We start from the raw sequence: 16,045 nt of genomic DNA on the forward strand, positions 1-16,045 counted from the left end.
GGTTAGGACCGTGCTATGAAGTGGAAGATGACTTATCATCATATATTTGCATGTGTGTAACTAAAAAGAACATTTATCACTAAAGCCCCGATCCTGGCATAAGTAGGATATTTATCACTGTAATTTAACACAAAAATAGGGGCAGTTCCGCGATGTTTGCCATCCCAACGATACTGGCCCACAGCAATTACAAGGTTACATTTCGGCCAGTCTCTGCAAATATATACGCGTGCTTCAGACTCTTTGCTGGACTTGCTTGTGCGCAGTGGAACTGAAAGCTCATATTTGGGCTTACAGTTTTACTTGTAATAATTAAAAAGTTTAAAAAATAATTAATTTTAAAAATATATATTTTTAACATTCATGTGCTAAAACAAATGCTTTAAATGAAAAACAGCTTTTCATACTCTTGCAGGGTTATCTCGATCCTGAGATGGCGGTAAGAGAAGAGGCAGCACAACGATACCTAAGGCATGGGGACGCTTTTCCTGGCAGGGTTATCGCAGACAATAACAACGCTATCCTTTACATATATACACCTGTTTTTTTCTGGCATTAGGGCTTTTCGCCTGTTGATAAGTAGACACCTAAGACTTCTACATTTTATATATAAATAACAGACAAACAATTTTAATTATTCTCCTTTTTACTGCCTGGTGGCAGAGTGCATGAGGATTTTGTTTCTTTTCTAAATTACCACTCTACTTTGAACAATCTGTTGTTACTTATACATTGATTGAGCAACAAGTGGAATTTTATGCAATGGCCAAGTCAATCACCTGACCTGAATCCAATTGAGCATGCATTTCACTTGATGAAGACAAAACTGAAGGGAAAATACCCCAAGAACAAACAGTAACTGAAGACATTTGCAGTAGAGGCCTGGCAGAGCACCACCAGGGATGAAACCCAGCGTCTGGTGATGTCTATGCGTTCCAGACTTCAGGCTGTAATTGACTGCAAAGAATTTGCAACAAAGTATTAAAAAGTGAAAGATGATGTAGGATTGTTTAGTTTGTCCCATTACTTTTGGTCCCTTAAAAAGTGGGAGGCACATATAGAAACCGTTGTAATTCCTACACGTTCACCTGATTTGCATGTAAATGCCCTCAAATTAAAGCTGAAAGTCTGCAGTTAAAGCACGTCTTTTTAGTTTCATTTCAAATCTATTGTGGTGGTGTATAGAGCCCAAAATATGAGAATTGTGTCGATGTCCGAATATTTATGGACTTGACTGTAGATCAATTAAAACTATGGTGGCTACTATAGCTTATGACACAGTTGCAGTTTGTTAGTGTGTGTTTTGTTATATATATATATATATATCTGACATTCTCAAGTGTTTGAAATGTGTCTTGTCTCATACAGGGCCAACAACTTTTATGGGCCCCGGGCAAAGCAGTGTACCGGGACGCATATATTTATATATATATAATATAATATCACTTTTTTTTTACATATATACATAATCATTTTTTTTACATATATATATATATATATATATATATATATATATATATAAATAAAGTCACTTTATTTTTTTTACACACATATTATAGTCACTTCTAACTGTGCGGCAATGGGACACCTCTTTTTAATATTTACTATTCACAAGGGGTGGGACTATCGCTTGATTTCTTTGTCCCCCTGGGCAGCCTTCTCTATACACCCATTTAAGGGAGCGCGGACCCCCATTCTCTATATCTACAATATATATATATATATATACATATCACTTTTTTTTTTTTACATACACATATTATATATATATATATATATATAGGGGCCCCCTTAACTTACCTTAAGTCCGATCCCCATCACTTCTTTTTTTCCCTCATTGATTCACTCTGTTCTGCGCTTCTCCGTGCTGTGCTCGCAGTGAATGTTGGGCGTGATGTCACGCCCGACATTCACTGCGAGCACAGCACGGAAGAGGGGACCAGGGAGGGAGCCGGATCGTCACCTGACCACCTGATCTGAATGGTCAGGTGACCGCAAAAGGTAAGTTTTTTTTTTGTTTTTGTTTTGTTTTTTACAGGATTTTTTTTTTTTTTTACAGCAGACCTGCCCTGGGCCACCTTTCCCCCTGGGCCCTGGGCACCTGCCCATCGTGCCCAGTTGGAAAGACGGCCCTGGTCTTATATATATATACAACTAGAGGGAAATATTTTGTATTATTGTTAATTGTCTTTCAGTTTTGTCACTCATCCTTGCACTCTGTCCAATTATATTCTCTTTTTTTATGTCTACAGCAATAAGTACAAAAAAGAATAGTAATAAAAAAGAAAACGATAACATTGAAATGAAATATTCAAAGCTATACATGTTCTTCTCTTTTTATCTTCTTTTCCTCCCTGTCCTTTGTCAATTAAAATTTATCTATCCCTTACTATTCTTTGTCTAGAATTATTCTTCTCACCGAGTATATGTTTCAACACAGCCTGGTTTTGGTCCCAGATACTGTTGAATGTGTTCCATCTTGATCGTCCATCAGGCAGTGGATTCCTCTTAATCCAGCCCCCACAGGAGTACTGATAGAAGTCTTGACATGGGTCCACCTCTCTATCCAGGGAATCAAGTATACGGCCCGCTACTGAAACGCAAGCCTCTGAGAGACACAGCGAACGTGACTTGTCTGAGAATTAGGGGATAGAAGTGAGAAGGCCTTAGTATGCAGTAAAGTTTGACTATTAGAGAAGGAAATTCTTGTCAAGAGGCAGGAGAGATTAGAAGACAATAAGATACTAAGAAGAGACATGGTAGACAAATGTTAGGAGAAACTATAGCATTGGGTGATAGGAGGCTAAAGTAAAAAAAAAGTATAGGATATCTCCCAACTGTCCTGAATTAGGCAAGGCAGTCTTGATTTGAGGGGACTGTCCTGTCATCGTGCATGGCACCACAGTGATGTTTTTCAGGGCAGACAAGGTGGATTAAGGGATGCCTAGAGTTTTTTGAAGCTCTAGGCATGCCCCTGAGGCTGACTTTGCCCCCAATATGTGTAACCATGCTCACTCTGTCTCCATTGTTAGAAATTCAATATTGGGAGGTATGGTGAATAGAACTATAATTATATAACCAGAACATTGACAGTGACAAATGAGTAAAATGCTGTGTTGAGTGTGAAGAAAACATATGGGTAAATATAGGTAAAAAATGTACTATAACACAGATGAGAGTGATGCAGAATGGTATAAAAGGCTAACACAGTGATGGTGACTGAAACCAGTCTCATTTAACAGCATAGTTTCCTTTGAACATATAATAAACAAAATGGGATTCCACAGTTTATTTAGTAACCATCTGCAGAAGCAAAATGAGTTATATGTGTATGATTTTGAAATGTTGCATAAAATCAATTTTTTGTTCATTTTCATTTTATACTGCATTCTTAGTACACTATATTTTTGAGTATACCACTTATGCGCTTATTTTATATGCAGTGTCTTTACTAAAAGAAGATTTTTACACTTTTGCTGCACTTGCATATGATGGAAGATGCAGTAATGCTCCAAAAGTATGGTGCAAAAAGTGTTTATTTGTCTATACACCAGTATGGAATAAGTGTTGATTTAATGGAACGAAGAATGCAACAAATGTCATTTATGCTATTAAATATATAGGTTACCAATAGTCATTTACAAAGCTGAAACTGTTCATATGGGTCAGCACATGGATTATCATGTCAACATGGCTTTAACTACTGGTATGTGAAATCTTGCTCCTTCTGGTAGGTTAGTATTAAATGAAGGTTATATATAGAAATGTGTCTTGTGCTGCAACCACATGCAAACATTTTGTTTTGTATTGCACAACACAATATTTAAATGAGCTTCGGCATGTAAAGATGTTGAGAAAGTAACCTATTTAGTATATATATATATATATATATATATATATATATATATATATATATATATATATATATATCTTCCTCAAAAGGGAAAATGGGCACAGAGAAGGTGGGAATGGACAAGTTTTTTGTTATAGTGAGCATACAATTAAACTGGAATTAAAATTAGACACTGAACAAACTTGATATCTTAGAACACTTATTTATTTTATTTAGCTAAAAACAAGAGCCAGTGAGTATTGCTGCTGCTGTTACATCAATATAACATGAAAGTGAAATTACATCTCCAAAGCTAGTATAACACAAAGACATAATTAAGTAAAACCTGAATTATGGGGAAAAAACTCAAATGTGATCATAAAACACAATGTCAGATAACTAAAGGGTGTAGTGCAATGTATCTTTAGAGAAGGACCTGAATTTCTTAATAACTGATATATGCATGGCCAAATTTAGCATTAGCCTGGGGGCAAAATAGATGAAATGAGCTTTTTCTCCTTCATTAAAAAATAAAAATGAATAGAGGGAACAAGAAAAATTAACTGATGTGAGTTTAAGTGAGCTAGGGAAATATTAAATAATTTTGCTGATGGGGAGATGTTTGTCTGAAGCACATTATTTTACTAAATAGAGAATGAATTATGCAGGACATTGGTCACAATATTGTGTTGAAATAGGACCAATGAATCTGCAGAATGTTCTGTATATAAAGGGTGTGCATGGGTCAGAGTTTAAGGGGCCAAAGGTTGTACGCGCATATGCTCCAGTTATTTAAATCCAGTCCTGAGTACATACTAACCTCACAATGAAATATTGTGATACAGTATATTTTAAAAAATTGCATCCACACAAAGGGTATGTTAGTGTGCACATTGTTCCTAACACTGCAAAAGATGCAATTTACAATATATATATAATATAAATGCTTAGTGGCGTGTGTTAGTCTGTCTGTCTGTGTGTGTGTGTGTGGAAAAAATAAAACCAAGCTGCAGCGCCACCTGCTGGGCGGAGTTATACACTGACCTACTAAATTCTTAGTGTGTGTGGGAAAAAAAATTCAGAAAGGGCTGAAATTTGGTATACTAAGATGTTTTTAATTTGTTAATTTAATTTGTTAATTGTTAAAAGTGTTTATAAAGATTTAAAGAATATATATATATATTTCTTGAAGGAGAAGTGACAGTTGGGAGTGGTTGGTGGTTGCCGGGGGTGACAGTGGGGAGTGGTTGGTGGTTGCCGGGGGTGACAGTGGGGAGTGGTTGGTGGTTGCCGGGGGTGACAGAGTGAGAGGAGTGTGATACTCAGGACCGCTGAGAGAGATCCCTGTGTCTGGATAGACATCTGGATAGATGTGGCGATAAAGATGAAGGATGAGGTGATGTAGAAGAATGATGAGGTGGTGACATGTGGACAAAACCACGTTAAAAAAGGGCGCTTACGTCGGGAAGTAACGATCTTCCCCTGAGGAGGCCTGGGCTAGGCCCAAATGCATGACAAGAACCTTTTTAGCACCTTAAGTAGCTTGATTTGACTAGAATGCATGAGTAACATGCATGGGTTAACTTGTGTATATATATATATATATATATATATATATATATATATATATATATATGTGGGATGACAGAAAACAGATATATCGTGGCATTACATTTAAGTCTACTTAAAAGTCCATTCATGTAATACAGGTCTGAAAAATCACTCTCCATGTACAGGTGGCTGCCCTACTTCACAAAACCAGGTAGTCATTCCAGACAAAGCTAGAAAAAAGATAGAGAACAGGGCGCCTAATGGTGCAGTATTTCAGAACACCTGGTCATCCCAACAGCTACTGACATATATGCATACCAGATGGATGTGGGCAAGACGCTTGTATCAGATTCCCATAAGTTGTATGAAGCTTTCTTCAATGGTTCCTTGTCACCTCAAATATGAAAGCAAATAATACCAACGATAGTGTAGAAACATCAGACAAAGGTGAGGCCCCAAACCACACCACACGCACCGTATGTGTTTATGCGTACCAAATAGGGGATGAATTGCGCTCATCTGAACTGATCACTGTTATCTGATCATCGCCATCAGTGAATCCGAGAGCCTGCGACCCAGTTCATAGTGCGTCCGCTTGCAGCAGCCGAGCTTAGTGCAACCAGTGAGACCTTCAGCCTCACCTACTCTGTTCTCCAGCTCTGAAACCTCCCTGCTGTCCATGCTGGGCAACTCAGCTATTTCCAGGGTTTGGATACCTTTTAGCGATGATTGTAACCCCAACAACAAATACCACGACAGAAATACACCGGAGGTATATTCCCCGACAGACTGCTAATACTGACAGCTTGGAACTCAGACCTCAAATACTGGCGATGTGTGAAGAACCCGGCAGGCAGCGATGACGTCACTGTCCAGGTGCACACTATGTTTCCTGCTGTTAACCTGGTAATTTAAGGAGGAGCTGCCTGTACAATATATTAGGCTTTGTAAAGAACATTGTACAAGCGGTGCCTCCTTAAATTAACAGGTCTGTCAGGGAATACACCTCCGGTGTATTCCTGTTCCGGTGTATTCCTGTTGTGATATCCGTTGTCGGGGTTACGAATACCACCGATTACCAGCACCTAACAGCTACACAGGATTGAGGCGATTGCTAAAGTAAGGATTTGTGCCCTAAAGTGCCCCTTAAAACTCAATCAAAATTAACAACAATAATCCTATTTGTAATTTAATATGTATGCTTTCTGTGTATTATTACCCTTTAAATGTTATACCGGAAAATGTATGTGTATCATGGAAAAATTGTGACTAATAAAAGAATAGTAAATGGTTCAATGAATCAATACTCATAAAGCAACATTTAAATTAAAAGGGTACAGTATTACTTATGTTAGTATCAATGCAACGTGATAGAGAATTATGATTTTGGGCAGGTCACAGGAGAACAGGAAGGATGGGAGGAAACAGAAGAGGATGAATGTGATGGTACCTGAGACCTGCTGAACACCTAAAGCAATAAGGCTTCCAAGGAGCAGCAATGCTAGAACTGCACTCAGGACTCCTAAGAACAATTCTGGTTGTGATCTAACACCCAGGGATCCAAGGATGTGTCCTCTCCCCTTCCGAAAACCAACCTGAAGAAATAAGTAGAGTACAGACAAATAAATAATACAATGGAAAAACACATGTGACATATTGGTTGCTCCTTTGACATTTACAAAGTGGCAGATTATAATAGGCCATTTTGGGTGTCTATACATTACACTTTTATATCAGTGCTGCCAGTATGATCTTAACAAAATGTAAAGTTTACTTTGGGTAAGGGTCTTGCTGAATGCCAAAGAACCTGGGGAAGCTGTTGTTTTTCATTTAAAAATCCTTTTTTATATTTCTATACTTGATGTAAGTGTCTTGTCGTGTTCTCTAATAAAAATGTAAAATCAAAGGTGCTTCCTAGCAATGGCAAAATATTATTACTGTTTCAGTTGGTGACAAGGCCCAAATCAGGGACAGATCTAGATTTTTTTTTAGGGGGTGATTTAGACCCCACCCCCTTTTTTACTTTTATCAATAGACTGCCTGCGGCCGCACACTGTGTGCTGCAGATCCGTGTAGGCAGGCAGAGTATGCTGCTCAGCTGTTCTGCTAAGGGGGGTGGGTTGTCCAAATTGCACCCCCCCCTTGATCCGACTGGCCAAAATATATATATAGAGAGTTTCTGAGAACTGCCCAGGGCTGACTGTAGCTTTAATCCACCATTGCATTTAATCCGCCATTGCATATTTACCCAGGACAACACACCAAACAGCAGGACCAGTGAACATGAACATAACACAATTTGACTGTATTTTAAAACCAATATGCAATAAATGATCCCAAGGAGCACAGACATTGTCTCTCTGCGTTAAAGTGTGCCCAGCACTTTCCTGGCATGCTGATATAAATGTATATAGGAAGTAATGTCAATAGTCCAACATTCATCTCAAAATAAGTTTACACTGTTACCAGATGTTTGTTAAAAAATAGACCTATTGGGCCAATGGCTGGAACAAATTCATGAGAATGAGCATGGGCAACTATAAGGGGCAAACAAACTGTAATGAAGCTACAAAAAAGGAACTATGTGTGAGAATAAGCATGGATGTATCTCCGTTTGTGTAGAGTATCTAAGCATAAATTAGCTCTGTGCACTCTCAGAAACGGACCTTACTCCAATGAACACAATTGCATGCATTCATGTACGACCACAAATGACACTTGCTACTGCCTATGACTTGGGAGGCGGAATAGGGGGGAGAAGGGCGGACATATATAGGCCATGTACAGTAAGGGAGTGCTAAGGGCATTCCAACACAGATTTGGGAGATTCAAGTGTTGGGTTTATCGTAAGTACGTTTGGTTGCAGCTGTACCATTTACACCAGTTATAGGGCAGGTGTAAGTGCTGACTGATAGTGATGACTGACACAACACAGTCTGTCTTAAAAACTACACATATGCGTGACACTAGCTATCACAGAACATGTGTATGCAAGTGCGATAGACTATAAAAACTCATTGTATGTACAGTATGCATTAAAAGCATCCTTATGTATTTAATGTTACAATTAAAAAATTCCATATTTTTATTAATATTAACATTTGTTCATTTATTTTATAATATAATGTTCTGATGTGACCTTATACTGCACATACTCTTGTGCGTATACTGCACTCTGACCTGTCTATGTACTGTATGGCAAGTACCGTTAGGAAGAGTGTACTTACACACAGACTGAAATGAAAACGTATCTTGAGATCTGCTTGGATGTGAATTTGGTCTGAACTACGCACAAGATCTGTAACTATAGCGTAGAGACATAGCTTGACGGTGTTAGATATGAAAGGTGAATTACCCTATTTAAGTTTTTATTTCTATTAAAAAATAATGATCTTGTGTAATTCTGTGAGTAACTCCTGTTCTAAACAGAAGAAAAATGCATTGACCAAGTATGTACAATTCAGACACATTCCCTTAAAATTTAAATATATAGCTTGTAGTTATTTCATACAAAGCAACTTGCATGCATTTTATAGTTTTAGAAAATGCTCAGTAGAAATACATAAGAAGTAAAAACAGATTCCTGTTTCCCGAGTACATGTTACTTTGTATTATTATGGTGAATATGCAATATAAGGTTTAACATATGTAGCATAAACAAGCTCCTCACCTCTACTGTATCAGGAGATGATGCTGTCTCCACTGTAGCATCCGGAACGTCTTCATCATGAAATGTGGCGCGCTTATAGTCAGACATCTGGGGAAGACGGATGAAATCAGAGTATGTATACTACAATATAAAGAGGCAGGATGTGCATATGATGTGGGTACATTCTGTACACATTTTTTTCTCTTTCAATCATTTTTATCAGATAAATAAATATGAATCTTGCAAATATTTCAATGTGAAAGCAGACAAAACATTTTAAAACATATATTAGGACAATGTAGCACTTAAATATTCTGACCTGTATCTGTGGAATGTATGCATAGCTCAGACATATTCAAAATGTTCTTCAGCCTGTTAAATGTAACCAATGCTGATTGATGAAATAAGCAGGGCTATATGGTGGCTATGTGTTTAGCACTTCTGCCTCACAGCACTGAGGTCATGAGTTCAATTCTCAACCATGGCCTTATCTGTGTGGAGTTTGTATGTTCCCCCCATGTTTGCGTGGGTTTCCTCCGGGTGCTCCGGTTTCCTCCCACACTCCAAAAACATACTAGTAGGTTAATTGGCTGCTATCAAAATTAACCCTAGTCTCTCTCTCTCTCTGTCTGTGTCTGTGTGTGTGTGTGTGTGTGTGTGTGTTAGGGAATTTAGATTGTAAACTACAATGGGGCAGGGACTGATGTGAATGAGTTCTCTGTACAGGGCTGCGGAATCAGTGACGCTATATAAATAAATGGTGATGATGATGATACCCTAATGTGTATACACGCCAAATATACATTAGGGTATACTTAATACAATTGTATACATAGTATGAGGTACTTTGTGTAAATGTACATATATTACAGGAACATCACATTCTTTATGAGGGATCATATATGGTTACAGATAAGCAGGAATTGCACTCCCCCCCTTCCTGAAGGTGGAGTTTACACTGCGCTACGTATGTCATCCCATGCCCTCGCGCTATTCCGATCCCTGCTCTGTTCAGAAGGTGGACTTGAAAGGGGAGCGTCACCCTTGCCTGAAAATATATTTTTCGGTGCATATGGGCTGGCAGGGCAATCTGGTCAGTGTTAGGCATCCTCCCACATGCCGGGCTTACCAGTGCTGTCCCTGGGTATAAGATAAATTAATAAGATGTAAAGCTCCATAATATATAAACATAAAAAAAAACAAAAAACTGTCTGTTTATAAGCATTTACATAAGATATCTGTCATTTTACATATAGATTGTAAGCAGGGTTTAGTAAGTTGTATTGCTCTGTAATTTTATGTGGAATCATGTGGAATATCTTGATGCTTTATAATTAAAAAAAAATGATAGTAAGAATGCTTCTAAAGTTGATTATAATTAATAATAAAGGATATGCAAGCTAATTAATCCAATTTAATGATAAAAAATGTTTAAAATTACACAGCTGCAGAATATACTGAATCCAGTAAATGTGAAAGTAAAAGTGGATGCAAAATTAAAACGAAACATTTTTGTAGACCTGTGTGAAACCACGTGATATTTGGACATGTGCAGCTGAAGTATAAAGACATTTGCTATCCATTGCCCCTTTCTGTGTTCTCTCAATTGTCATTGTCTCTCAGTCTTTTGTCATTTATTGTTCCTCTGCATTGGCTAACTTATATTATTTTATGCCATGCATATTTATGTAAATTATTCTTAAATGTCGCCAGGTGGAATGTTTAATTGAGAATAAGAGAGAACAATAGATCTGGGTTAAACAATTAGCTTATGCAAATATAATTCTATCAAACTTTTCATGTTTAGCCAACAGGGTCATTGTATAACCCTGAATAGACTCCTAGGCACCTTCTCCACAGGGAGCCAACGGTCTCCAGCTTACATGGGCAGGACACTCAGGGTTAAGTTTCATCATTTTCCCACCTATTACAATCTGGCTATCACTGCTAATCCGCCCACCACTGGCTCCACCACTGTGGGAAAATTGAAGAGGATATAACCTGTGTTTTGTAGTACTGACGGGTGTTTATGGTTTGGTAACTAGGAACTGCGCTTCCGTCACATGTGTATGCTGTATCTGCAAAGAATCGCATCTGTCTGGTGAGTATATATACGCATGTCTGTATTGCCATCTACGGAATAAACTGTGTTTTGGTTACAACAATCTGGCTAGGTGATTTAAAAAAGACCACCAGGATGTGCGTTCTGCACACCTTGGTATTAAATAACCTTATGTGACATCAACCTCAAGGTTAAGTATTTTATTAGCGTTCTATAAACATAGGGCCTGAGTTAGGTCCTTATTTATAAATATGTGGCAATAACACAGATTTTCTAGCACTGCATATCTCAGCAATAGGAAACCTGTTATTGCCGCAATTTATTATTAAAATATCACCGGATAATGGCTTTGCCGGGCCAGTCTTGGTGGATGTGCACATACTTGACCCGGCTTACCTTTGTGCATCCCATAGACCTGGTGCAAGTTTCCAAGTTGGACACATTTTTGAGATGGACATATCTCTACGATGGATTTAAAGTTTTACATATCTTAAGATACAAGCAACTTAAAACTTAAAATACAGCAGCAGGAATGTAAGGGAATAGATTCATTTGTTGCATAAAAGTTTTACACAAATGTTGCAATTTTATGTTTAACTGTAGACACTATGATAATAACTGATTTTATTTTACATGTTACAAGTTATGCACTTAATTGGCTATTGAATAATACCAGGGGGTAAATGTATCAAGCTGTGAGTTTCCAGCGGGTTTGAAAAGTGGAGATACTGCTTATAGCAACCAATCAGATTCTAGCTGTCATTTTGTAGAATGTATAAAATAAATGATAACTAGAATCTGATTCTGATAACTGGAATCTAGAATCTGAAACCCGCCGGAAACTTGCAGCTTGATACATTTACCCCCAGGTGTTTTCACAGAGGTAGTATTGGATGCTAGGGGTATACAATATATATTGTTTCAGTTATGTTTATGCCTACAATAAAAATACTTTCTTTCAACTTTCATTCTGCATAGTTTTTCCTTACCTGAGGAATTCAGTGAGCACACCACAAGATGATTTTGAAGCAGTGCAATCCTCTTCTATTTCTGATTCATACACACACATATATACTGATCAGACCAGTCAGAGTGCCCATATATACCGATCATTAAAACCACCTGCCTAATATTGTGTAGGACCACTTGTGCCACAAAAAAAAGCTCTGATCCATCCAGGCATGGACTCCACAAGACCTCTGAAAGCAGGGGCGGATCTAGATAATTGGTGTACCGGGGGCGATTTAGGGGGGGGGATTTAGGCCCCACCCCTTTTCTGCCTTCTGGGGCTGCCGGCAGCTGCACACTATGTGCAGGTCCGTTTTGCAGTGACAGTGTGCTGCCCGAATGCTCTGATTGTGTTTAAAACACAATCAGAGCATTCGGGCAGCACATTGACACTGCAGAACAGACCTGCACATAATGTGCAGCCGTCGGCAGCAAGCCCCTGCTAGGGGGGGGCGATTGCCCCGATCGCCCCCCCCCTGGATCCGCCACTGTCTGAAAGTATCCTGTGGTATCTGGCACCAAGACGTTAGCAGCAGATCCTTTAAGTCCTGTAAGTTGCGAGGTGAGGCCTCCATGGCTCGGAATTGCTTTTCCAGCACATCCCACAGATGCTCGATCGGATTGAGATCTGGGAAATTTGGAGGCCAAGTCAAAACCTTGAACTCTTTGTCATGTTCCTCAAGCCATTTCTGTATAATACTTGCAGTGTGTAGTTTGGCAGGGCGCATTATCATGCTGAAAGAGGCCACTACCATTAGCAAATACTGTTGCCATGAAGGGGTGTACTTGGTCTGCAACAATGTTTAGGTAGCTGGGACGTGTCAAAGTAACATCCACATGAATGCCAGGACCCTCGGTTTCACAACAGAAAATTGCCCAGAGCATCACACTGCCTACGCTGGCTTGCCTTCTTCCCATAGTGCATCTTCGTGCCATCTCTTTTTCAGGTAACCAACGCACCCACTTCTGGCCGTCCACATGATGTAAAAGAAAATGTGATTCATCAGACCAGGCCACCTTCTTCCTCTGCTCAGCTCTGGTGCTCACGTGCCCATTGTAGGCACATTCGGCGAGGGACAGGGGTCCACACGGGCACTCTGACCGATCTGCGGTTATGCAGTAAGATGCGATGCACTGTGTGTTCTGACACCTTTCTATCTCATCCGGCATTAACGTTTTGAGCATTTTGTGCTACAGTAGCTCTTCTTTGGGATTAGATTGAATGGATTAAACTCCCCCATGCACATCAATAAGAGCCTTGGGGGCCCATGACCCTGTCGCCGGTTCACTGGTTGTCCTTCCGTAGACCACTTTTGACTGATCGGTGGATATATATATATATATATATATATATATATAATATAAATATATATATATATATATATATATATATATATATATAATATATAAATGCTTAGTGGCGTCTGTGTGTGTGTGCAAAAAAAAAAACAAGTTGCAGCGCCACCTGCTGGGCAGAGTTATACACTGACTTACTAAATTCTTAGTGTGTGTGGGAAAAAAAATTCAAAAAGGGCTGAAATTTGGTAGGGCTCAAACTCATTTTCGTGAGGTAATTTTACCTCATGAACACACATGTGTAGAGGCGTGCGTTAGTGTGTGTGTGTGTGTGTGTGTGTGTAAAAAACTATTTTCTCAGAAAGGGCTCATCCAATTGACCTGAAATTTGGTATACTGATAATTATTTGACAAAAAAATTAGAATAGTCAAGTCAGTTAACTTCCATCTTTCCCCCTTCCCCCCGTGGGAGGGGTAGTAAAGGCTAATTTTACGAGTTGAGGGGTCAAACTCATTTTCGTGAGGTAATTTTACCTCATGAACACACATTAAAAAGGGCGCTTGCGTCGGGAAGTAACGATCTTCCCATTAGGAGGCCTGAGCTAGTCCCAAATGCATGACAAGAACCTTTTTAAGACCTTAAGTATCTTGATTTGACTAGAATGCATGAGTATCGTGCACGGGTTAACTTGTGTATATATATTTTTTTGTGTTCCAATATATATATATATATTTATATATATATACATGTATGTATATATACTGACGCCTACATGCTGCACTAGTTAAAGAAAACAAAATATAGAAGTATAAATAGCTCACTTGCTGCTAATATACTCTATACCAGCATTGGTCTCACTACCATAATGGAATTCTACCACTATAATACAGTCAAGTGAAAAAGAAACTATACCATCTTTCAAATCTGAATTTTTACATAGTTATAAAATATAACTAACAATCATCTAATCCTCACAAAGACAAATTTAAAAAATCTACGCACATGCAATAAAAAAACCAATAACAAATTTTACTTTGCATTCATTAACTGAAGGTCCATGGCATTTTTTTAGCACAGCTCTCTTAAGGTCCAGCAGCTGCATATCAATGGGGTCCAGTTTTTTTTTTTTATCTGCAACACAAATCTACATTATTACATCTTCCCCACCGTGCTTGATGGCTGGTATGAGGTTCTTTTGCTGATACACTGTGTTTTTCACAAAACGTGGCATTGTACATTAAGACCAAACAACTTCACATTGGTCTTGTCTGTAGAGAGGTCTTTGTTACAGAAATCGTGTGCTTCATTTAGATGCAACTTTGTAAACCTAAGCCATATTGCAATTTATTTATAGAGTGTATGGGCTATCCTGGCTATCCTTCCATGAAAGTCATAATTGTTATATATTTTTTTCCATAGTAGATGTATGACCTTTAACATCATAAAGAGGCCTGCATATACCTGGATTAAGCCAATTTGCAAATAACGCAAATTGGCTGATTATTATACGTGCAATATGCAGTGGACATGAAGCTTTTCTGCTGGACATAGAACTATATATGTTAGGCATGAGGCTGTTATATTAGTCTTGGGTCTGCATATAGTGAGCATTTGGCTGGATATGGTGGGGAAACTGTCTGCTATTCACATACTCTTTTCTTTAATACTGCACACACTATATTCCACATAATTTGTTTCCGCTTTTTATATATGGTGTGTTTTTATGTACAGGTCTAACATTAGGGGGCCCACAAGCCTTGGTCTCTGTACTGGGCATCATCTGGACTAGAGACAGTCCTGGGGTATTATAGCTGTCCTTCACATTTTTTAAGCCAGTTTTAAGCCTGCTGCTGAGATATCTACTGGAGACCATCAGGAGAAGTTAGATCCAATAGAGTAAATGAAGTACCAGCTGGCTCCTTATTGAAAGGTTGCAGAATTCATTCACTGACTGAAATGGTAGTAGATCGCTGTCATTTCATTGAATACATCAGATCCCTCCTCACCTGCATATCTCCAGCTGCGGTGCCCTAACACAAATGTCTATAGGAAGGAACAGCTACACTGCACAAGAGGAGGGAATCAAAGGAAAGGATCTCAGCTGATGTACAAGACTGGGGAGAGAGGAGGTAGGTAGACCCCCTACCTCCACAAAAAAGTGATAAACACTTTAAAGTTTTGCACAGCGATTAAAATAAGATCTTGCATCGTCTATTAAGAGACAACATTTAATAAACCAGTTAACTACCTCTTCCATTCCTCCATTAATGTAACAGGTGATTTCAGGATTCTCTAGACAGGTAACCTCCACTTTCTGATGTAAACTATTAGACTTACTTAAAAACACTTGTTGTTTTGCATCTCCCAATTGATAATCAGAGAATTACCTTATTGTGGAACAATACCCCTATATTAAAGTTATCTGTAAGCTATGAGTGTGTCAGAGATTTCAAACAATATGTTTCAAGTGAGTCTGAAATACAGTAATCTGGGCTCTTATGTCATCTCTTTTATCCACTCTAGTAAACTTCACAGTCAGCAAGAACTACTGTTAGTGTTTATTTTCTTTCAACAATGTTTGTTGGACTCTGCAAATCAAGTAACCCTTAGGGCCTGTACATGTGTTTCATGTATCAACTTTCAACA

The 16,045-nt window shown here is 38.5% G+C and overlaps 1 protein-coding gene across 3 annotated transcripts in view; it reads right to left on the reverse strand.

Moving 5' to 3' along the window:
* The window catches only part of ECE2 (endothelin converting enzyme 2), a 70,000-nt gene that overhangs the window by 43,747 nt on the left and 10,208 nt on the right, over positions 1 to 16,045 (reverse strand). For all 3 annotated transcript variants that reach the window (XM_075202436.1, XM_075202435.1, XM_075202434.1), the window contains 3 exons: positions 9,054 to 9,140; positions 6,834 to 6,978; positions 2,420 to 2,635 (listed from right to left, as the gene is read on the reverse strand). In XM_075202436.1, coding sequence (XP_075058537.1) covers positions 2,420 to 2,635; positions 6,834 to 6,978; positions 9,054 to 9,140 — 448 coding nt within the window. The remainder of the gene's footprint in view (positions 1 to 2,419; positions 2,636 to 6,833; positions 6,979 to 9,053; positions 9,141 to 16,045) is intronic.

This window comes from Mixophyes fleayi, chromosome 3 (genome assembly GCF_038048845.1).
Source record: "Mixophyes fleayi isolate aMixFle1 chromosome 3, aMixFle1.hap1, whole genome shotgun sequence".
In the NCBI taxonomy this organism is placed as follows: Eukaryota; Metazoa; Chordata; class Amphibia; order Anura; family Limnodynastidae; genus Mixophyes; species Mixophyes fleayi.